The sequence below is a fragment of the Marmota flaviventris genome, chromosome 4, assembly GCF_047511675.1.
Source record: "Marmota flaviventris isolate mMarFla1 chromosome 4, mMarFla1.hap1, whole genome shotgun sequence".
Classification (NCBI taxonomy): domain Eukaryota; kingdom Metazoa; phylum Chordata; class Mammalia; order Rodentia; family Sciuridae; genus Marmota; species Marmota flaviventris.
The window spans coordinates 67,896,288-67,921,657 of record NC_092501.1 but is presented as its reverse complement, the minus strand read 5'-3'; the positions used below and the strand labels follow the sequence as shown (position 1 = coordinate 67,921,657).

The 25,370-nt window shown below is 31.0% G+C and overlaps 1 protein-coding gene across 16 annotated transcripts in view; it reads right to left on the bottom strand.

Moving 5' to 3' along the window:
- Pcdh15 (protocadherin related 15) overlaps positions 1-25,370 on the bottom strand; it is a 746,672-nt gene that overhangs the window by 22,650 nt on the left and 698,652 nt on the right. For all 16 annotated transcript variants that reach the window (XM_071610757.1, XM_071610756.1, XM_071610753.1 and 13 more), the window contains 2 exons: positions 6,878-7,054; positions 945-1,163 (listed from right to left, as the gene is read on the bottom strand). In XM_071610757.1, coding sequence (XP_071466858.1) covers positions 945-1,163; positions 6,878-7,054 — 396 coding nt within the window. The remainder of the gene's footprint in view (positions 1-944; positions 1,164-6,877; positions 7,055-25,370) is intronic.

The window sequence follows — 25,370 nt, the reverse complement described above, 5'->3', positions numbered from 1 at the left end:
ATGTGTATGCATCAATCACAAAGTTTCCAATACCTAATATCAAATCAAGGATATTGCTAGTGTGCCTTAACTATAGACATCTAAAATAGTAATAATTACTTGATTATTTTGAAGGGTCAAATAATTTTTTTTAAAGAGAGAGAGAGAGAGAGAGAGAGAGAGAAAAGAGAGGGAGAGAATTCTTTAATATTTATTTTTCAGCTTTCGGTGGACACAACATCTTTATTTTAGTTTTTATGTGGTGCCGAGGATCTAACCCAGTGCCCCACGCATGCCAGGCAGGCGTGCTACCGCTTGAGCCACATCCCCAGCCCAGGTCAAATAATTTTTTAAGCACAGATATTATAAATGGAAGAGTTTGACTGTAGGAAATGGAAAACTAAGGCACTACTCAGTCAAAATATGTTACCAGCTATTATAAGACAGGTTAGATCAAGGCTACCTAGGAAGGAAGAAACCACATGGAGAATCACATGTGATATGCTATGATTTTATTAACACTATCATCATCTGTATGGAGGTAAATTTAGCTGTATGGCTGAAAACCTATTATGGCAATATAATGAGGTTTCATACCTTTCTTTGGAACTTTGTAAAGTGGGTATATGGATATAACATTATATTGTTTATTCTCTAGGATACCTATGAGCTTCTCTCAGGAGGGATTTAATCCAAAGAATGAATAAAACCACAGGAAATAAGCTAATCCTCCTACTGAATGAGATTATATTAGGAGCACAGGGACATTCAACTATACATGAGAAGCTTGTGGAAAGCTTGTAATGTTTTCCTTTTGAGGAAGGTTATTTGGTTCAAAAAAGATAAAGCAATCCCAGAATGGCTGAATTACCAATATTTTTCAATTACAAAGCCACATTACAAGAGATGATTTTTTTTGTATCTCTTCAAAGACCAATCCATGTTTAGTGTCCTTGAATACTTACTGTCTGTAGCTGACCAAGACCACCAAGATGGCAGGAATACAGCAGAGGATGATGATGAAGGCCAGAGCCAACAGAGCCCCTTCTGTGTATCCTAAACTTTCTCCTCGCTTTTTAATGCTGGTCACTGCCTCTGGAGTCCGGATCTGCAGAATGCGCCCTCCTTCCCCATAATATGGTTGAAAATCTTTATTGATATCAAGCAGCTTGCCATCCAAAAACCTTTATGATTAGATAAATAGTAAAATTATTGACATTAGAAGAAAAAGGCCCATTTTAAAATGAAATAATACTATAAAATATTTTATTATCTTTAATTTTAAAACAAACTGAGAGTGTTATGAATAATAAAGGTATTACACTGTGGAGAAGAATCAAGGAATGGAATAATTATCACTTAATGTATAAGAAGAATCAGCAATAAAGAAGAGTTAAGTATATATCTGTATAAATCAATGCTGTTAATGATAATATCCCTTACTTTCAATATCACTAAACCTCCAACATCGAAATAATTGACATCATTAAGGTATTCAGATGGAGTATAATATAATATTCCAAAGTAGATAGCACTGTTTAAAATTATATTCATTCATTTTCTCTTGCGTCTTCAGGATAATCTTGAAGACACACAATACTGATGGACTACAGCCCAGATTCTGACACCATTATGGAAATAAGTCTGAGACTCCAACCTACATCTTGAGATTCACAATAAATATTTTCTACCACATCATCTTAAATGCCAACATTCTCAAACCTCAAAGTGAAACAATGTTTTATAGGAAGAACATGAACAAATATTTTTTCTGCCTGGGAAAAAAAGATTAAATCAATGATACAGGTAGAAATTATTGTAGTCAGGAAGACAAGAAATAGTGGCAAAGTTAATCCAATTATTCTTGAAAATCTTTCCTCTAAATAACACTATGCTAACTATAGGTATTACACTGTCAAGGAGAATCAAGGAATAATTATCACTTAATCTTATTATTTGGTTATATATTTTATACTATGATTAGTAGGCAGTATATATTTTTCAAAATTCCTGTGTAACTTCTTTATAGTCTTTTATAAATGTTAAAATCAGTACACTTATATTCTTAATACTACAGAACCACAAGATGTTTAAGTTATTCTTAATTCTTTAGGATTTTTTATTTAAAGTCCAATGTTTTAATATTAAAAATTGGAGAAAATGAAATATTTCAAGAAAAGGAAAATTACACATGGCTCTGTGATGCAAAGTAACTGTACTCACTGCTAAGATCTAGGTATACTAAAAAATCATTTTTAATTAAAAATGTTGTTATAACATTTTGATTATAAAGCATAAAAGAGTAAAAATATTTTAAAATTTTGTTTACTAATACAAAAATACCATCCTTAAGTTGAAAACCATGGAAAACATAAAGACTTGTGGAAAAAAAAGCTTTAAATGGCTCTAAATTTTATCATCAAAATATAAAATGGTAGTTACCAAAGGCTAGGGAGAGCAGAAAGGTGAGAAAATGAGGAAAGGTTGACCACTGAGCCATACCCCTATCACTATTTTGTGTTATATTTAGAGACAGAGTCTCACTGAGTTGCTTAGCATCTTGCTTTTGCTCAGACTGGCTGTGAACTCTTGATCCTCCTCCCTCAGCCTCCCAAGAGGCTGGGATTATAGGAGTGCCCCCTGGCATCAGGCACAAGTAAAATATTCTAATTATCTCTTGCATAGTAGGATGACCATAAATATTATGGACTTCATATTTCAAAAAGCTTGAAGAAAGGATTCTGAATATTTTCACTATAAGGAAATGATATGTTTAAGAAGATAGGTACGTTTAACTTGATTTAAGCAACATACTGAACATTATAGGAAAACATCCACAATTCCCCAGAACACACATAATTTTCTCTTTAAATTTAAATTTTAAAATAGCCAAATGTCATGCTTTTGCACTTTTACAGTGTATTTATGCCTTTTTGAAACTATTTGTTCTAATTTTCAGCATGCCATGCAAATTTTAAATTTATTTAAAACCTCGTTCAGAACTTTCATATATGAAAACAAGATGCTTGGTATCAGATGAATTCTGATAGCTAGTTTATTAGTCTTCCAATTTAAGAAACCTAATGGCCCAGATAATTCAATTTTGGTTTTAAAGCTACATACTTTCTTAACTTAAATTTTCATACTGCAATTTAATATAATTAAGATGCCTTTTAAAAACATATCTGGTATTTATAGATGAAAAATAAGCCTTTTACAACAATTTTCCTAGATGATTTTTACATGTAGAACAATTTAGTAAAGTTTTAATCATTTTGTTTGATTTTTTATCAGATAAAGAAATATATTCTCAATGAAGTATAGATTAAGAATTGAATCACAAGAAATATATTTTTTAAACTGGGAAAGATCAGAACCAGAAGATGATCATTACTTGCAGGGATAATCTGCCCCTTTCAAATGGAATTGATTTGACAGATCTCAATTTATTGGACTCTTGTTCAAACCATGTAAGAAGATTTCTTATTCATACAGGTGTTCCCCTTTGAACCCTTATCTAGACTACTGATCTACTTTTTGTACATTTAGAGCAGTTTGACTAGTTAAATATTTTTGAGTCAAAACATTTTTTTTTCTTACAACATGGTGAATTTTGTTTTATTGCTCTTTGGAATTTTATCAGGCAAATGAGATGTATTTTATAAAGCCATAAAAGCAAATGAGAAAAAATAAGCTAATATTTTGATAAACTAGTATGTGTATACTCATTGTAAGATTAAAGCAACAGAAACCCACAAATAAAGAGGCATTTTTACTCCCTCTGAAACTCTTTTCCATGGATGCACACAAGAGAGATTAGGAACAAGATAAGAGACAAGAGAAAAATTTCATTCAAGGTGCAAGAACAGGAAAGAAAGAATCAGTTAAAGCTGTGGCATGGGCAGAAACACTAGGCCATTTCCCAGAAATTATCTCACATGAGTAAATTATCCCCTTCCCTAGAGTTCAGGTGAAGGTGTACATTTTATTTTTGCATAAACCAAAATTGACTATACCTAAAAGAGGAACAGTAGTCCCCTGGGCCTAGTATCCTCTGAAACAGTACAAAGTAGAGGTTTCATGCTGGTTGGGGAAATACAAAGGATTCACACTTGGCAAAAAAAAGTATCCAATGCAAGGTGTGGCTGTCATAAGATGGAGAGGGCAAAATCTGAAAAACACCACCCCAATGTCTGAACACAGCTACATAAGAATTTGCCAGATTAGTTTTCCAATATAAGAAACAATGGCCCAGCTAATTCAATTTTGGTTTTGAAAGTATATATTTTCTTAACTTAAATTTTCATACTGCAACATAAGGCAATGAGGATGTCTTTTCTGAAACCTATCTGGTTTTTATAGATGATCATCAAAGGAACCCCCATCCCACACCCATCCTTGGATTAAGATTAGAACCAAGCCACATGGAAGAGCAGCATAATACTGCTAGAGAGAAAAGAGGAAGGGGAGGATCCTCTCCATGGCAGAGGACTGCAGGGATCATTAGCAGGGAAGGGTTGAGGAAGGAGTATGAGAACACCCCAGCACTATTCCCTATTCTAAGATTGTGGCAATCACATTCCGCCAGGAGAAAATGTGAACTTTGTAACACACTGAAAGTAATGACTGTTCCAAAACATAACTCCTGAAGAGATTTACTCAACAGAAAAGGGGATGTGTGCATGTACTGACATAAACTCCCCATTAGTTCTTACTGTTTTACATATCTGGTAGTCAACCAAATAAAACACAAATAGACTATAAAAGAAAAGAAGCACACTAGTCAAGTAAGAAAGAAAAGAGAACCAGACACAGATAACCTAGATATTGGAAATACCAGAAAGGAACTTGGATACTACTCTGAAGAATAGACAATAGAATTCAGGAGAAAGTGGAATAACCCTATATCCACTGCCCTGGAGATTAGATAACAATTTAATATTCTGGTATACTTTTCCAGTGTTAAAAACTAAATTTTCAATAACTTTTATTATTAATTATTATTAATGATGAAACGTGTACATTATGAGCCTTGGAATACATGTGTGTGTGTAAAATTTTATTGTAAAGTATTTCAAGGAACAATTAAAATGTTAAATAAGACCAGTATTTCTCAGATAGTGGTTCAAGATAAAAACTGGTAAGGCTAAATTTTAATAATTCATGGCAACTTACCCTCTTCTCAGCATAAACTATGTTTTTAAAATTCATCAGTATTCTCTACTGTTTTTTCCAAATATTGTATCCCTAATATGTTTGACAGTATAATTCAAATTATAATTACTATTATTTTTCTTTTTAAAACCAGGCATATGTCCCAAAAAATAGACATTTTTACACTTAGGAAAATCATTTTAAACTCAATCTATTATCAAATTTTAAGATAAAAGAAGTTTACATAGAAAATACAGAAAAAGGATGAATATTTTTTAAAAGAAGAAAAATTCTAATATTTACAACAGAAAGACTTTCTGTAATTTAGCCCTACATAAATTTTTAAAATAATAAAATGCACAAAATTGGGTTTGTAGGTCTAAATGTTACTTCATTTGGAGAGTGATTATATAGCCTGAGGGAGTTACCACTTCAGTCATCTATATTTCCACACAGTGATAAGTGTACTGACTTGCATTAAAATCTCTTAAAATAAATTGTTAAATAACAAACTTAATAACAATGGCTTGTTAAAATTATAAATCATTATGTTCTTGCTAAAATAGAAGCAAAGAATTGTTGTTGATGAACAGACTTAAAACTAAACTAAATTGAGAGTTTATGGATTTTAGTAAAAATGAATAAGTAGGTACTTTCTAAATAAACAAATGTATGTAGACATACATGATACATGTAAATTTGAACATGAATATGTTTCTAAGCTGGTTGGTATGTATAGACAAATTTAAATTCTGAAACCATGACTTTGGGAATAAATTTTGTGTAAGTTTGCGTAAATACACAAATAAATATTTTGAATATATGCATATGATCTCATATTCAACATATATTTTAAATTAAAAATGTTTACATTGAATTATAGTCCAAGAATCTGTTAGACACTAGGTGTCACTAGAGTAAAGCAGAAAAAGATAGTTTTTTTTTTGTTTTTTTAAGATTCAACTGCTAGAATAACATCTAATGGAGAATACGCAGCAGCATTTTATTAGATTCTGACCTCCATTTTTTAAGGATATTTAACTCAAATTTTCAAGTTCACTCTAAGGTTACACCGGGATGAAATACACATAGGTACAGTCTTAAATGGGTGTGATTTTTTTCCTCTGTTCTCCACCCCCAAATCAAGGGGGAAAAAATATGTACTATAGACATGATTTTTGAATTGTTGACTCAACAGACTTCTTAGAAAGCTAGATTTCTTCTTAACAGTCAAGTCTACTGAAATTGTTGCAGGGAAACTGCTGCTTTAGGAATCTGTATTTTCCTCTCAAACAGGCACGGTCTTAGAGCAAGAGTGAGGCCCTAACATGAAGGGAATGTGCGCTGTCTGTCTGTCTGTCTCTCTCTCTTTTCTTTTTCTTTCTTCTTTTTTTTTTCTTCTTTTCTGTATTCTGAGGATCAACCCCATTGCCTCAAACACTCTAGGCAAGCACTCTACCATTGAGTTTATGTACCCAGTCCTAAAGTGACCTCAAAGAGTTATTTCTTGCATATAACAGATCCTTTGTTACCCATATATTCTGAAGTCACTGTAGCTCATACTAGGACTTGAAAACTTAGTGGTGAGGAACCTAGATTTTCTCTGTGATTTATTACTTGCACTTCACTTGCAACAACATTTTGGTGTGTTTTAAACTTTAAGTACTTATAATTAAATTACAATTACCCAGGAATGCTATCATAACCAGAATGATGATGAAAAATGATAATAAAATATACTTACTTAAAAAGTTCATTTCTGTCAATGGCTCTGTTGGTTTGGGGATCAATTGCATAGACAGTCAGGTCACATTTGCTGTAATCTTCTAAAGAAAAGGCATCCCCGTGCCGGCGAGCACCAATGGATTCTACCACCACCTTGGCACCAGGAATTTGATCCTGAACATAGCGATCCAAAATCCTATAAATCAAACAAAGTAAAAACATGACATTACGATGGGTTTACTAGGGGGAAAAAAATCACCCTCAACTTGAAATGACATTTAGGAAATAAAAAAATGATGGCAGCCTGGTTTTTGCTAATGTTTACTGAACATGAACCTTTGAAGGAAAGAATAACAACAAAATAAAAGACATTTTTTATTTCAGCATTTAACTCCCAGTGATGCTGGAAGTCAAATAAGGTAGAAAAAGGTCATCAACCATGTTCTATTTAAGTCTAGATTTTTTAATTTATGATACCATTTAAGCTTTTATGTGGCTCATGGGAAAGGCTGATATGTTGTACAAATAAAGCTGTCTATGCTTTAAAGGAGCCAAGGGGATCTTTGAGTCAGTGTCATAAATTACACCTCCCACCTATGTCTGAAATACCTGGAAGAGCTACATGCTAAGGTATAGGATTAGAATACCTGATTTTTTAAAAAAAGTTCCTGAGGGCATTATAGCAATGAGAAAATGTTGACATATTTTGCATGGTAAGTTTACAAGGTTAAGATAAAAATATTTCATGCAAATATCAGAAGCTATTTAGGTGAACACAATCAGCTAAGAAATATACCATGTCATATCAGAATAATAATAGAAAAAGCAGATATAATATTAACTAATGGGTAATTTTCTGAAAATTGCAATTCTTCCAATTGTGTAACTTGATTTTAATTGAAAATACAATTTACTACCATATAAATATTTGTTTTCTATTTTTCTACATATGGCAATTTCTTGTAGATTAATACTGGAATGAACACTAATTATTTATGAACATTTCAATGTTCAGTGTTTAACTGTATGTGACAAATATGTTTACATTGCCTATACATTCAATGTTTCTTGTGGAGTCCAACTGTGAAATATTTTCTTGGGTAGATAATATATTCTAAAATACTCTAACACATCTGGAAATAACTTTTGCTTAAGATATCAAATTGACCTACTTTCTGCTCTGTTAAAAATAAATTGCCTTAAGAGTTTAGCATGTGCTTGGTTTGTCCTTATTACAAGAACAATCAGGATATTAAACTTTGGAGGAAATGGCTATGCAATTGTATGCCAGGGGACGCTGCCAATGGTAGTGAAATGCTCTGTCCATTTGTTTTCAAATTTTATAGATGAGTTCAGTTGAAGGTTGTTCATTCTCCTTTTCTCTCACCATCCCACACTCATGGTTTCTTCATCTTACAGAATTGTTTCTGATGAGATTCTTGAGAAGAATCAAGATGCAAACAGTAGTAACATAGCATTGAAGAGCACAAAGCTTGGATTCAGTTTTCACCTTTTACACATCAATGACATCATCTTAGAAAAATAATTGTAAGCTCTTAAAGTCTCAGTTTCCTTAAATACAAAATGAAAACATCATTCCTTATATGAAGTTTTGTGTGCATTTAGTGATTTTACACAAATCTTTACACATTTTTTTCCAGATAGAAAGGGTTTTACAAATTATAATTATTGATATTATGATTGTAGCTAGAAATTTGGTTCTAGTATTTGCATTAACAGGTTTCTTCCTTGAATCTAATTAAAAATATTTAATTAATTTGTAAAACTATTAGTAAAGCATATTACTGGTACAACTGAATCACAAATCAAAATCAAACAAATGTGAGTACACTATTTAAAAAAAATTGTAGAATGTGGGCTAGCTGTCCCATTCCTTTAGTTTAACAATTTATATCTTCTGCAGATCCTTTTGGCATTATTTGATATTGTTGGAGGAAATTCCTCATGTATGTATGGATTAACTGTATGCTGTGCTACAATGAAGAAACACTTCTGTTAAGTCTGTATTTTCAACTGTGTTTCAGTGCAATACTGCAGAATCACATTAAGAAAAAATTAGTTGTAGAATGAAAAATTGCTGTGCTAATTCCTTTAAGATTTCAGAGAATTATAAGTCAATGAAGTATAAAATAAATGATAACATTTAAAACATGCAATAATGCCTTCTTCCTGAACATTATTTTCTTGGAACTTTTGAGATGAAATATATCTTATGATAAAAAGAATGTATCCTAATTCAAATTCTTCCTAAAGTTTTTTCTTATGGAAACCTGAATTTAATACTTTTTTTTTTTTTGTACCTGGGATTGAACTCGGAGGCACTCAACCAAAGAGCCACATCCCCAGCCCTATTTTGTATTTTATTTAGACACAGGGTCTCACTGAGTTGCTAAGTGCCTTGCTATTGTTGAGGCTGGCCTTGAATTTGTGATCCTACTGACTCAGCCTCCCCAGCTGCTGGGATTACAGGTGTGTGCCACAGGTCCAACTTAATACTTTTTTATAAAAGCACATTTTGTAAAATCCTATCTTAAACCTATTATTGATATTTATTTATTAAGCATTTTCTACATCTATCTTCATTACATATATTGCATATATATAATTTTATTATGTATGCATGCATTTATTTCATATATACATACATATCTATGTGGATATGCATATATAAATATGTGTAAACATATTTAAAGAGAGATAATGTGAAATGGTCTCTATCTAATCTATAATATTTATATCTTCAGAAACAAATCAAAACAGATGTCTATGAAGATGTTTACACAATGTTAATAATGCTTAGGTTCAGGTGGTATGACTTAAACATTTTTGTGATTTTTCTTATTATTCAGTTTGAATTACTTAGAGTACACATAATAAAAACAATATAGTCATAATTTTAAAAAAAAACTTTAATTCTCCATCTCCTCTCCTTCAATTTCTTTAGGAAAAAATATCCATATGTAAGTCTATATGTTCAGAAATAAAAAATAATGTAAAACAATTAAGTTGGGTATACAGTTATATAACAAAATTACAGGAAAACTCAGGTAAGAGTTAAGTGGAAAGATTTTATTTATTCATTTATAAATTCATTCAATATATTTTATGTATATATCACATTATTTTACCCACTCATCTTTCTGTGGATGCATTTGTTGATCCTATAATGAAGTTATTGTAAATAACACTGCAATGAACGAGGGCATGTAGATATTTTTTCAACATTCTGATTTCAGTTTTTTTAGATATATACCTAGAAGTGAGGTGTTAGATCATATGGTAATTATATTTTCTAATTTGGGGGAACCTCCATTCTGTTTTCCATTGTGCTTACATGGCCTGATATTTCAGTGTGTAATTGGTCCATTTTTCTCCAAAACGTTTCTTTTGTCTCTTTTGGTAACATCCATCCTAATAGTTGTAAGGTGATATCTTATTGTGGTTTTGGTTTGTATTTTCATGATAATTAAACATGTTGAGCACTTTCACATACCTGTTGTCCATTTGCATGTATTCTTTTGAGAAATGTCTAGTCAAGTCCTATGGCCATTTTGGCAGGGGTCAGGGGATGTTGCCCTATACAAAAAGTAACTAAATATGAATTTAAATAATTTAATATAAGGTCTGAAACCACAAAATCTAGAAAAACACATAGAAGTAAATGTCTTGACCTTGGTTTTGGGGAAGCTTTCTTTAGTATGATAACAAAGGCACAGGCAACAGAAACAAAAATATCTAAATGGGAGTACTGCAAGCTATAAAATTTATGTAGCACAAAAGTAAAATCAGCAAAACAAGAAGGTCACCACCACAGTGAGAGAAAATATTTGCAATCCAAATATCTGAAAAGGGACAATTTCCAAAATACATAGAAAGTTCTTCTATATCTTTTCTTTCCCTTATCATTGATTTTGCATGATAATTATTTTTGGAAGTATCCCTTAGTTTTATAAAGCTTAATTCAAAGGAACCTAGGCTATTTTGGGGGGTTGGGACTGGGGATGGGGCCTATATTTTATAATTTTATAATCACTGAGTAATTTATTATCTGACTCAAAAACACATAATTTTGGTATCTCTAAAAGAATACCTGGACACAAAGCAAAGAATATATAATTAATCCTGGCATTTTCAGGTAAACCGATGGAGTTAGAAAAAGATAATGTTAAATGAAGTTAGCCAATCCCCAAAAAACAAATGCTGAATGTTTTCTCTGATATAAGGAGACTGATTCACATTGGGGTAGGGAGAGGGAGCATGGGACAAATAGACGAACTCTAGATAGGGCAGAGGGGTGGGAGGGGAAGGGAGGGATCATGGGGTTAGAAATGATGATGGAATGTGATGGACATTATTATCCATAGTACTTGTATGAAGACATAAATTTGTGTGAATATACTTTGTATACAACCAGAGATATAAAAAATCTCTTGTGCTCTATGTATGTAATAAGAATTGTAATCCATTCTGTTGTCATATATAAAATAAAAAAATTAATTTTAAAAATAGCATGTTTATTAATTACATTTCCTGTAAAATATCAAACTTGGATTCAGGCAAAATTTCCTCTTAGAGCTAACTAGTAAATTTTACCTGTGCCTTGTATTCCTTGAAAACAGTGATAATTAGGAGTCCTCCTACCCTTCTTTGTTCAGAGAAATCAATGACTGTGAAGAATTCAGCCTTCCTACCATGACTTATATAAGACTCAGAGTGGTCCGTGGTTTATCTATAAGGAAGCCAAATACATTTCTATTCTGTATTTTATGAGTGATTAGGTGAATTGTTTTATCACTAATGATTGATAAAATCAAATCAATTTTTGATTAGCCAAACTTTTAAAAAACTTGGTGACTCAGTAGACTTAATGGGTTAAATTTTCTCTTTCCTTGATCCCTTTAGGCTGACCCCCAACCCCTGCTTACCCCGATCCCCCATTACACCAACACCTCATACAACCTCTTCTTTAGTTCCCTAATAAAATAGGCTGATGTCTGGTAAAACATTCTCTAGTATCTACTTTACTGTATGGTCATTTTACTTTCCCCACACCCAATTCTTTCTAGCCTCATTTACTCCTCCCTGTAAAAGAAAATCCCTTTCTCTCTAAACTTGGAGATATTTGCAGACCTCTTGGTCAGAGAATTCACCATTACAACAGTCCTCCTTCCACTAGCACATTATTTCACATTTCCTACAATAATCCTTTTGAATACCATCTCTTCTTGCTTAAATCCAAATTTGTCTTTATTTGACATATAGTGCAATTATAGAAATTATTATTCTAATTTTCTCTTTATTCTTCCTATATAAGTCTGTGTATCAACAACTAAGACATGTGAGATACAATGGATTTTTGGCAAACTCAGTGTAAAGCAAAATAATATTTATTATTCCCTTACCTGTTCCAATATGTTCTGGACTTCATGTTTGCATCTGTCTAAACTTTACATGTCAAGGTCCTAATCTCCCACTGTGGCTGTATTTGGATATGAACTCTCCAGAGAAACAATAAGGTTAAATGAGGTCCTAAGGGTAGAGCCTTGATCTAATTTCTTTAGAAGAAGAGACACTAGGAAGCTCCCTTCTCCCTCCAAAGGAGTACAGTGAGAAGCATCTGTCTTCAATCAAAAGGGAGAGCCCTCACCAGACATTCACCTTATTGGCACCTTGATCTTGGACTTCCACACATCTCTAGAACTGTGAGAAAATAAATCTCTGCTGTTAAAGAGACCTAGTCTGTAACACTGTCATGGCAGTCTGAGCAGACTAAAATGCAGTGTGAGCCAGCCAAGAAGTCCCCAAATCTCTGATTGTATTTGTCACATTTCTTTCAGTTAATTTGTGTGAAATCTGGTCAACACTACTTAATTATAATTAAAAACTGTTCAAGCAAACTGTGAAATAATAAGTAATGTCTAAACCATTTCTTTAGCTTCCACTAAAAATAGCAGTAACAAACAAGCCCTAACCAACTGAAGATTTTTGCTCCCTGTTAATGAAATGCCAACCTGTGTACTGTGACTCATGGGAAGATAGAGTAACAGGCTGCTTAAATCAGTTACTTCTATCACACACACAAAAAAATATGCTTAAGACTGTGCTGTCTATGACATAGGAATTGCATATAATGTTCATTAAAGCCAAAAAGAAGACATTATTTCTTGTCTGACTGGCATTTATGTTCTTTACCTGAAAACAGCCTGATTTTGATTTGAGAAATTAACCTTGTCTCCAACAGTCACACCTAGCAAGACATAAATCAGGAATCTTGTAGTCCCCTAGCTCCAGGTCAAAACAGACTACATGTGACCCAAACCATGTCACTCATTCTTTCAAACTTGGTTCTAGAATCAAAGAGAAGAGTTTTCTATAATTGAAATTTGTCCATGTAAGATATGTCTTCACCACATGGACATTGCCTATAAACTATGCTTAGAGTTCTTGCTTCCCTAGCCTTTAGAGTTGCCCTTGTTATGAAACATTTTCCACTTCTTTCAATTCTCTTAGTGAATTGAACTACCAACAATCTTCCAATACATGTCATTTTGTTAAAGTGAGTCTGAACTTATTGTACATTGGAACTAACATTATGCATTTAAAATATAGCAATACCAAAGCATAAATTATTTTTCAATTGTTTCATGGCAGTAATATGTGTATGTTTGTCCTGGTCTCTAGTTCAATCTGTCTTTGTAATTCTAATGATCACAAATTTTGCCTTATGCTTAAAGATGCGATGATTACTACATAATTTGATAGAGAATTATTTATTTGATTTGCCTTGCATCAAAACTGCCCAAACTTGGAAGCAACAAATAATCGTTCAGTAGGTGAATGACAAACTGTGGAGCATCCAGTCATTGGAATATTATTCAGTGCTAAAATGAATGAGTAATCTATCACTAAAAATGTGGAGCAATCTAAACTATTACTAAGTGAAAGAAGCAAACTTGAAAAGGCTCCATACTGCATATTTCCAACTATAATTTTCTCTCAGTATCCATGAGGGATTGGTTCCAGGATGCCCGTGAACTTCAAAACCTCTGAATGTTCTGTACTGCTGTAGAAAATGACCTACTCTTTCCACACAGCTTATTAATACCCTCCTATATACTTGGAAATATATCTAGATTGTTTATAATATATAATATAAGGTAAATTTCATGGAAATATTTATTTTGCTACATTGTTTAGGGAGTAAACAAGAAAAAAGTCTATACTTATCCAGTAAAGAATATTTTGATTTTAGTTTTGATCTGCTACTGATTGGACCGACTAAATACAAAGAGAAAATTATGTGCATCTTACAAAAGACAAAACTAAGAATAAATTAAAAAGTTGAGTACTTTCTAGGGATTGTGTGGGAGAAGGATGAATAGATGGAGCCCAGAGAATTTTTAAGGCAGTGAAAATACTGTGTGATATTTTAATGTGGCATATGTCATTATACATTGTATAAAGCCAGATAACAGAGTACCAAGAAAGAACCAAATTTAAACTATGACTCTTGAATGATTATGCGTTATACAGGTTCAAGTGTCACAAATGCACTGCTGTGATGGGAAGATGTTGATAATGAAGAAGGGTATGCATGTGTGGGGCATGAGACATAGGGGGAATCTCTGTATTTTCCTCTTAATTTTACTATGAACCAAAAGTTGCTCTAAAAACAACAAAAAATCTGTAAAAATTCAATAAAAATGACCTGCTGATATTAGAAAATAGTAGTGCACCAAAAACATGAGATATTCAAAGCCTGAACAAGATAAGTTGGAAAATTGTGTGTAATAAAATATTCTGGGGAATGGGAGCTTTGAAATGGAAGAAAAGAGCATTTATTATTCGTAAGAATTTTTGAAAATGAAGTCTTCCATTGCACAATGGGTAGAATACATTTAATGAAATGAATTCTGTGTGAAAGAAAGAGCACGTTGGAAATATCACTCTTAAAAATATGTTTGGAAAAGCCAGGCACAGTTGTGCATGCCTGTAATCCCAGAGACTTGGGAGGCTGAGGCAGGAGCACTGCAGGTTCAAGGCTAGACTTGACAACTTGGTGAGACTCTGTCTCAAAATTAAAAAAAAAAAAAAAAAAAAAAAAAAAGGACTTTGTATATACCTCAGTGGTTAAGCACCCATGGGTTCAATCCCTAATACCAAAAAAAAAATTTGGATATGTGAAAAACAGTTGGGTGTGGAAAATCCCTAGAAATAAAAAAGTTAAAATCAGGAACAATGTCATTTAGCATTATTCATTATTTATGATATATATATATATATATATATATATATATATATATATATATATATCATAAATATATATAAAATATGATACCCACTGTTTATAAGGTACTGGTCTAGTGGTAGGAATGTAGCAATGAACAATAGCAAAATTATCTTGACTTCAAAAATTTTGTGTAAGCTTTGCCAGTTGTTTGATACCATTAATTATCCAGCGTCGGGGTACACAGGACTTTTTTTCTTAGTTCTACTGCTTTTCTTTTATGCACATACAGGAAGAGACTACGGTATATATATATACTTTTAAAATAAATAAATTTGCTCAACATAGTAAAAATTCAACAATATTACCTTTTCATCAGCAGGTACAGAGAAAAACACAGCAGTGTGGACTGTGTATTCTACTACTTCTAGGTTATTTAAGTATTATGTAGATTCAGGTAGAAACAAAATAAATGACAATATAACCATTATATTTATTATAAAAGAATAAATTAAAGGTGGCTGACCACCAAAATAATTGCCCTGAATTTACATTGTTGATAGCAACTTATCTATTTAAAACACAAATACTATAGTCAATATATATTACAGAATAGTGTCCAAGTATGGCAAACTTCCTCAGAACAAAAGAACTGGCTTTACTTGATCTCCTAAGAAGTGAAAAACTAGCAAAATAATTAGAATAATTGCAATAATTATTAAATGAAAATCAAATTTTAATTTAGAGTTTCATCATTACACTATGATTTAAAATATCTACAATATACCCAGAATATTTATATAATTATGTACTATTTAGAAGCATTTTAAAACTGAAAACTTCTAAGGAACTATGTTAGTATAGATAATATAAGCTTTGTTATGGGAACATATTAAGTGTGCTACCATATTCTAAATCATATAAAATATAAAAATTTAAGCAGCTTTTTAGAATAAACTTTGAAAAACATGTTAACTTTTTTCCTATGAAAATTCCTTTATTTCAAATCAGAAACTAAGGTTTTGAATAAAAACTGTCTCTCTTGTTCTTGAACCAAGTTATTTTAGGTACCTATCCCTGAAATAAATTTACAGCATCAACTTAATCAGTTTCATATATACATGCATCTTCAATTGGGTTCAGCCATATATTGCATTATACAAAACTAAAGTGTAAGGTCTTAATTGAAATAGTTGCATAGCTGAGACAGATATTTACTTATGGTTGATTTAACTTTCATTTTTTACCCTAAAATTATTATAACATCCATATTCTAAATTACCCATCAGTACTAATGAAAAATAAAGTGAAAGTATCATTTTTATGAGAATTTATGACCTTGCATGGTCAGCTCACTCTAAAGAAAAATAGGTTAAATTTTAAATCAGATTTACCTCCTGAGAAGTAATGCAGCAAAGAGAAACCAGTTTACTGCTGGTCTATAGATACACATTCAAATTAACTTCCACTCTTATCTATCTGCGTGTTTCTAGAAATTAAATAATCTCTCAGTTTTAGGGCATACCTCTGCAGAATGGGAACACTACCCACACATAACTTAAAGAGTGTGTAGAAGGAGTTAATTCGAAAAAACCTACTAAATACACATAACCCAACAAATAGAGTGCTATGTTACATTTGTGTTAGCTATAGGAATTCTTAAGATTCCATGATTGTAAACTCTAATGCTTAGACTTTTGCTGAAGTAAATGGCTTATATTTTAGTAGCACTATCTATCTCCACTCCAGGAACCTGTCAATATTTTTCAAAAGCCTTCCTGAAAGAATCAAGTCACTGGGGAGTGCTGGAGGAATACACAATACAGGTTTTACTGTATTTCTAACTTCTTTGCTACATTATTATAAACCTATAGGGACTTTCCTCAAATTATAACCCAATTACTACTACCCATAGTCCTTGGCATTTGGTTCATTACATTCTATGGTCACCTCTCTACCCTAACCCATATGATAACAATATTTTCTCTTAATTTGAAATCAGACTCAGAAATAATTCTGATTTTCTACCAAAAATGGTATTGTTTTGTTACCTTTGCAAATGATTCTATTCTTTTCTTTGTGTGTGTTTGCTTGTGTCTTTCACTTTTGTCGAGATAAGGTGAAAGGCAAGTTTGTGATCACTTTGATTAGGCCTGCTTGCTTTAATTTCCTTCTTTTGTGTTTGCTTTATTTTTGTGAACTCATTTTCAATGTATTTTATCTTGTTTTACTGCTTGAATCATTGTAAGCTACTTAAATTCTCTTTGGAATAAGGTAGAATATTAAGTAGAATTAAATTTAGCCTCAGATACATGAGACATAAATGAAAACAACTAATATACATTTATCAAATTAACAATACAAATAAAATTTTCTTATATAAACATGTGGTTGAATTTATTTCTCACATTAAAAAACAGCAGCAGTGTCTGAGGTAAATTGCGAATAAATTGGAGAAAGTTAGGAGAAGAATCATAGACATGATTAAGAAAATAGAGGATAAGCACCTTGAGGAACAGCTCAGTGGTAGACCACTCTCTCAGCAGGTGTGAGGCCCTGGGTTCAATTTCCAGCACCTCAAAAAGAGGGAGGGGGGTGATGTGATTGACTTTTGCTGAGTGGAGTGGCTACCCTAGTAAAAGATATATTTATTTATGTTACACTGTATCTTGATTGAATTGTAAACTAATGAGATGTTCTATTGGACAAACTTATGGATTATAAAAACAATATAATGCTGTATTACTCATTTCTTTTAAAACATGGAGAAAGAGAAAATGAGAGAGAGAGAGAGAGAGAGAGAGAGAGAGAGATAGTTTCAAAAGAATTAAAGGCCCCACTGTGTTTTTTGGAAATCTCTATAAAACAACTGTTATTTTAAATGTTGTAATAAAACAATATATAAGAATGCCCTATTTTCATATTATGATTTCCAATTATTTTCTGTTTGGTGAGAGACAAAGTTCTGGAAACTAACCTGAACTGAATGATGTGATATATGAAGACCATAAAACAGATAAATGTTAGTTAAGTTTACCCACTCTATATCTTTCTGCTTCTCTCCATAATTTCCAGATTTTTTATTAAAGACAAGTACAATAGAGAGCTAGAATAGGTCTTTTTTCATTGTTATGATTGAATTTTTCTTATAGAATATTAATAACCACTTTCCCTCAAGTCACAGAAAAAATATTTCTGTATAATTTATTTTGTCAATTAGTAAGATAATTTCTAAATTCTTTTAAAATATCAATTGTAAATCCACAGTTAAATTGAAAATATCCAAGTCAACATATTTACACTTTTAAGTGTGATTTATGTTATTTATTTTTCTCAATCTATCTCAATCTAGCCTTCACCTTCAATCTTACTGTTTTCTTAAAATATTCTCTTTACTATTTGTTAATTTTTCTATGCTAATAACTATTTTTACAGGGCAAATGTGGATAATGCAAGAATATCTTCATTTTACTTAAAACTAAAAAAATAATGTTTTAATTGGATTTTCTATTAAAATATTATTTATATTCTATAATATAAATATATTCAACCTAGTAAAATTCTCCTTATCTTTTATTGAAAATAATAGCAATTGTTCAAAGATTTTAATTTTTGTTAGAATTAAGGGCAAAAACAGAGGGTTCTTGATTTAATTATAGGAATTTTTTTTTTTTATTTTTATTTTTTACCTGTTACTGTGTCCAAAGTTTGAATAAAAAATGAAAAACATAGAGTAGAAATAATAGTAATGCTGACAGAATATACCATCTATGTATGCCAGTGAAGCCCCATCCTTTATTTTAATCTATTACATTTTTATGTTACTTTAAAAGCTTGGGAAAACAGCACAAATATGATTTTAATTTTTCCATTATCATATCTTCAGATAGGACATATTAGTTGAGAAAATTGATTTATTATTCTTCTATACTTTGTTTCTCCCAACATAAACCGGTATGGTTTTAATTATAAATACTCAAAAATTTGTTAATTAATGGACAATGACTATTTTGGACATCAAAATAAGAAACTAACTGAAACAAATAGGACAGCTTACATGACTCTTTACTAAATAAACATACAAAGGAATCTTTAGAAAACTATTTGATGAGTCATTTGCTTTGGTTACTTCACTTATAGGAAAATATGGACAAACTTGGAAAACGCAAGTGACACAAAATAAAAAAGAATTTGTCTTAATGTATATAAAATATAATATTTATTAATTATTATTATAAGTTTCAACCATTTTTAACTGATGACTAATCTTTAATATAAATAATTTATTTATGTTAAATTAAAAACTTTAACTCTCAAAAACAACTACTAGAAGTGAAATGTACAGAACACCCTTATTGAAGCCTCCTTTCATTGATGCTGTTAGTTCAATACTAAAGGATCACGCATAATTAAGAATACTTTCATATGATACTGAATACTAAATAGACATTAAATCTGTACAACTTTTTACATCTCAAAGATTTAAGCATTAAAGATACTACTGCAGGGCTGGGGATATAGCTCAGTGGTAGAGTACTTGATTAGCATATGTGAGGCCTAGATTTAATTCCCAGTACCACCCTAAAAAACTACTACTGCAATGTGCATGATTATTTATATAAAAACATATTTAAAATATAATTGGATAGTGGGCTATCTTTTTTTCTAAAAATAATTAGTGTTTCTTATAATGAATTAAAAGTCTTTCTTCTTGCAAGAAGAGATTACTTTTCCTTCTCTACCAAAATAAAACTAAAAGCTAAATATTTCAGAAAAATAAAAAATCAATTACCTTTGTGCTGAAGAATTACCAAGGGTTTAGCTAAAATCAAATTGCATTCATCTTTAAAAAAAAATAGAGAATTTTACCTTGTATATTAAAATACAAGATTTCATTATATATTAGAAATTGTGTTTTATTTTTATGATTGGCTTTAACATATTTTATAACTATTTCAGAAAATATTATTTTTTCACAAATTGTACTATCAAAATGGCTATATTCCATTATTTGATAAAAATGAGGCCATTTATAGATCAATAGAATAGAAGGAAGGGAACAGGGGGGAGAAAAAGGGGAGGGAAAGATGAAATACTGGAAACTGAATTAGAGCAAATATTTCATGCTTATATAATTATATCAGAGTGAGCCCTAATGTTATGTATAAATAAAAAGAACCAATAACATAATAAGCAAATAAATAAAAAGAAAATAGTACAGAAAAAGAGCAAAGGAAAAATAATGGTAGAGTTGTTATAAAAAATAAAATATAAGCATTCCAATATATTATGCTTAAAATCCTTCAATAAAAATATGACTGATTACCAGAAAGAGTTAGACCATTCGTAATAATTCTCTACTGATCATTTCTTTCAATTATCTTTGTGTTAACTTAACTTAGAGAAAATTTGCATGTTGCTGGTAACTTACTTAGAAAACACAGCTTATAAGACAAGCTATACAACTAAAGAAACTCTTAATTCCTGTGGTTACCATGTTGGACAGACAAGAACTCTCCATATTAAGCTGAATTTGAAGTCTTCCAAGTGACCTATGAGGTTCTATATAACTTATTTTCTACTTTCTTATCTGTATTTTTATTTGCTGAGCATACTCTGAGTTTTTATATCTGCAGTTCCCTCTTTCTTTGTGGTTATTTGAATCTAATTGCATAGTCATATGACTTTCTACCTTAGTTTATTCAGTTATCTGTTCAGATTTAATCTTATCAAAGAGGCTTTCCTTAACTACCCTCCTTAAATTAGTATAACCTACCTGCCACAATTTTATATTTGCAAGTTATATTTACTTGTGTTTGTTGGAATTGAAGTACCTAACATCATATTATATATTAGCTTATTAATAATGCTATTTTATTCGCTGTTTCCTTGCAAGAGAAAATAAACTCCATGTAATCATTGTTTTCTGGTTTATCTGAGTGCTTACAACTCATAACTAACTTTTTAATGAGTAAATCACCAGGTTTATGTTATGGATATTAGCACACTTAAAGAGTTTAATTTATTATCCATGATTTCTTAGCTAATCATTAGTGGGGTGTAGATTAAGCATAACTAATTCAAACTCAAACAGAATTTAACCTTTCTCTTCAAGACCAAGTTTTTATTATACTGATTTAAGAAAATGTAAGTAATGAAATTTATCATTTACTGTTTCATGGATTTGCTTGTCAAAAGACATCTGAATTCTTATGCTAGAAATTTATGTGTTTTGGCTAGATTTCCAAACTATGTTTTGTAACTTTAATTCCAGGAACTATAAATTGATTACACAGACACATTTCAGGTGCTCTATAAATATATCATGGAGATGAGGCTCTTGCACATTAAATCAATAACTGCTTCAATAAAGTCCTACTAAAATTGAATTTTCATATTGTATTTAGAAAGTAAGAGAAGCACTGGAGCAACTCTGAGACCTAAATTACTGGTTCCAATTTGTATAGTATTTTCAAAATATTTTTTATATAATCTTGGGATTTAAGTTTTAGAACCCCAATCATTATTAATTATTATTAATTTTATTAATTTGGGGTTTATAGTGAAGAAGAAGAAGAAATGAAGAAGTCAAGAAATAAAAATACATTTTAGTTTCTTCTCTGTATGCTTATTTTTAAGTATTTGTTGATGTTAAATTGTCCCTACTCTTATCCTCCCAGCTGTTGTCTCTATGCCTTAATCTCAAAAAACGTTTAAGTAAGAAAAACACAAAGTTCCAAACAGATAAATTCTAAGATCAACATGAGACACTGCAGATGTGTAAGGCTATCTGTAGGAAGACTAGGATAACATACTTACACTGAAATTTGTTGAATGCATTAATATAATTAAAAATAGATGTTTCACCAGGCATTGTGGTGTACACCTGTAATCCCAGTGACTTAAAAGCTGAGGCAAGAGGATTGCAAATTCAATCTCAGTCTCAGCAATTTAGTGAAACCCTGTCTCAAAATAAGAGATAAAAAAGGCTGAGGATATAGCTCAGTGGTAAAGTATTCCTGGGTTCAAGCCCAGTACAAAAACAACAACCAAAAAAAAAAAAAAAAGATGTTTTATTACCAATGGGATTTGACCAGTTCTTTAAGCATGACATAACAAAAATGATTTTAAAATTTACTGAAACAATTTAAGCCCATTTGGGGAAGTGTGGAACTAATCATTATCATTATTATAGCAGCCAAGATTTACTCTAAGCATTCTAGTTTCCAGGTGCTATGCTGTTAGCTATCAAACTATAGTAGTCTTGTTTGCAAAAACTTTTTCATCACAAAGTGGATATAAGGTTATTAAGCTTTCCTTTCATCAAGTTTCCTGATTCATCATAATTTTAGACTTTCCAAGGAAACTTTGGATTATGTTTTGGCCTTAAATATGGGTCTACCTAAAGGAAAAAATAAAAGTGATAATCTCATGGAATTCAAAATGTCCACTTCATTTATAACAGGAATGTCTCATGGGAAATACAGAAAGTGGCTTTGATGATGAAATGACTTGTCATCTATGAATGTCCACAGGGAATGAACATGTTAATTAGTCTGGTCACTGGAACAATAAATTTTTATATTTAATTAACTAATTGGCACTCTGTGGTCTACATGGTTTATGTTTATATTTTATTACTCTTTAGTACTGATAGGATGAACATATAGGGATTCACACTGCTTAATCAAGTATAAAAGTTCTCATCTCTACAGTTTACATCAACTAAGGTAACTTTCAAAAAAGTGTTCAATATATTCCTTCTTGAGAAAAATCTAAAATCTGGGGCTAGGGTTGTGGCTCAGCGATAGAGTGCCTACCTAGCACATGTAGGACACTGGGTTCGATCCTCAGCACCACATTAAATAAGTAAGTAAGTAAGTAAGTAAATAAATAAATAAATAAATGTATTGTGTCCAACTACAACTAAAAAACAACAAACAAAAATATTTTTAAAAATCTACAAAGAGGAATCAGGAATGGAAAGGACCATCCCTTCAACAATCGGTGATAGAAAAACTGAGTATCTACATATAAAAGAATATACCACATATAAAAATTAACTTTAAATAGATTAAAGACCTACAAGTAAGACCTAAAGCTATAAAACCCCAGTAAAGAACATACGAGTATAGTTACATACTATTACATTTGGTAATGATTTGTTGGATGGGATACCAATACCATAGTCCACAAAAGCAACAACAGACAAATGGGATGACATCAAATTTAAAATCTTGTGTTTATTATAGGACCCAACCAACAGAGAAAAAAGGTAACCTATGGAACCACACAAAAAGCTGCAAATCCGATGTCTGGTGAGGAGTTTATATCAGAATATATGAAGAATTTCCTTCCCCAGCTTAACTACAAAAAAATTCAAATAACTCCTGTGAAAATAGTCAAACAACTCAGACATTGCTTCAAAGATTACATACAAACAGCTAATTGCATATAAAAATATGCTCAATTTTATTACTCACCAGAAAAATTCAAATGAAAACCACAACAATGTATGACCTTGAACCCTTTATGATGGTTACTATCAACAAAATTAAGAGAAAAAGAGAAATCGTTGATAGGAATGTGAAGTAGTACAAAGCTTTGTGTACTTTTGGTGTAAAATGATACAAATATTATAGAACAGTATTATGTTCTTTAAAAATATTAATGAAGTAGAACTCCAATATATTCCAAAAATTTCACCTGTGGGCATATATACAGAAACATGAAATCAAGGTCTACACAAGATATTTGTATACCTATGTTCATAGAAGCAGTATTCACAATACCCATGAAGTAGAAGGAACCCAAATGTTTTTCAAGGGATGAATGGATAAACAAAATATAGTAGGCACATACAATAGAATAAAATTTAGCCTTAAAATAGGACTAGAACTGGTGACATAATACACCATGGATGAATACTGATGCTATTACATTAAGTGAAATAAGCCAATTACAAAAGGAGAGATTGTATTATTCTATTTACATGATATATTGAAAGTCATCAAATTTATATATTTAGAAAGTAAAATGGTGGGATAACGGGAGAGGAAGAGATTTGTTACTTAATGTATATAGAATTTCAGTTCCACAAGATAAAAACATTCTGGAAATCTGTTTAAGAGCAATGTATAAAAATTTAACAATAAAAAGTTATAAATTTAAAAATCGCTAAAATGATAAAATTTATTATGTGAAATTTTAGCACAATGAGAAAAGGAATGAAAAAAATGTGTTTTTTGTTTAACATACTGGAAAAGACATATTTAATACTTTCAAGATTATTAAAAGAGAGCTGTGGATGTACCTCAGTGCAGAGTGCTTGCTTAGTGTGTGCAAAGTCCTGGGTTTCATCACCAGTATTAAAAAAAAAATTATCAAAAGATAGATGACTTTATTCCAGTTTTCAAGATAAGAAAGTATAGCCACAAGTATTAACTGTCTTGCCCATTTACAATAGAATCTCATATGTACTTTTGAATTCATAAACTGTTATTCATTATAGAGTTAAGTTCTTTTTTAAAAATGTTCAAAAACATGATATCATTCTATGTAAAGTTGAACTGTCCTTTATATAAAATCCTCTTTATGTAAAAAGTTTAACATTCTTTGTATATTCATAATATTCATTGTAAAGGTATATAATTTAGTTCTCAACAATCTTATAGGCTTTATTAGTTCTTATTGACCAAAGGTGAAACTTAGGTCTGAAACAATCAGTTGTTATAGTCTGTGTTACAAACCAGTCATATGAAGTTCAAGCTCCTTTTGCAATCATACATTTATCTGAAGTTGACAATTTTTTTTCTTCTTCATATGATCACATCCACCATATCCAATAAGGTCATCATGTCTTACAAATCTCTACAAAACTGTACTTTTGTTTTGGATTTTCTATTTCAGTTTAATTAAATATAAAGAAAAGGCATCATGATTTTTTGTGCACAAGACACTCATTGAATAGAAGTATCAAGTTCCTACTATATAACTACAGTTAGAGCAATAAAAAGAAATTTCCTACCTACATAAAGATTATATTCTATTGGGAAAATGACATATTTGCCAAAATATTAGATAATGCTTTGAAGAGAAATAAAACAGAATAAAGGGTTAGAGTTTAAAAGGGGTACCATATGAAAGCACAGAACACACACACAAACACACAAATAAATACAAAATATGATAATTACAAAATATGTTAGGATAGTTTAGAATGAAATAGTGAAGATATTTTAATACTGTGTGATAGTATAAAATT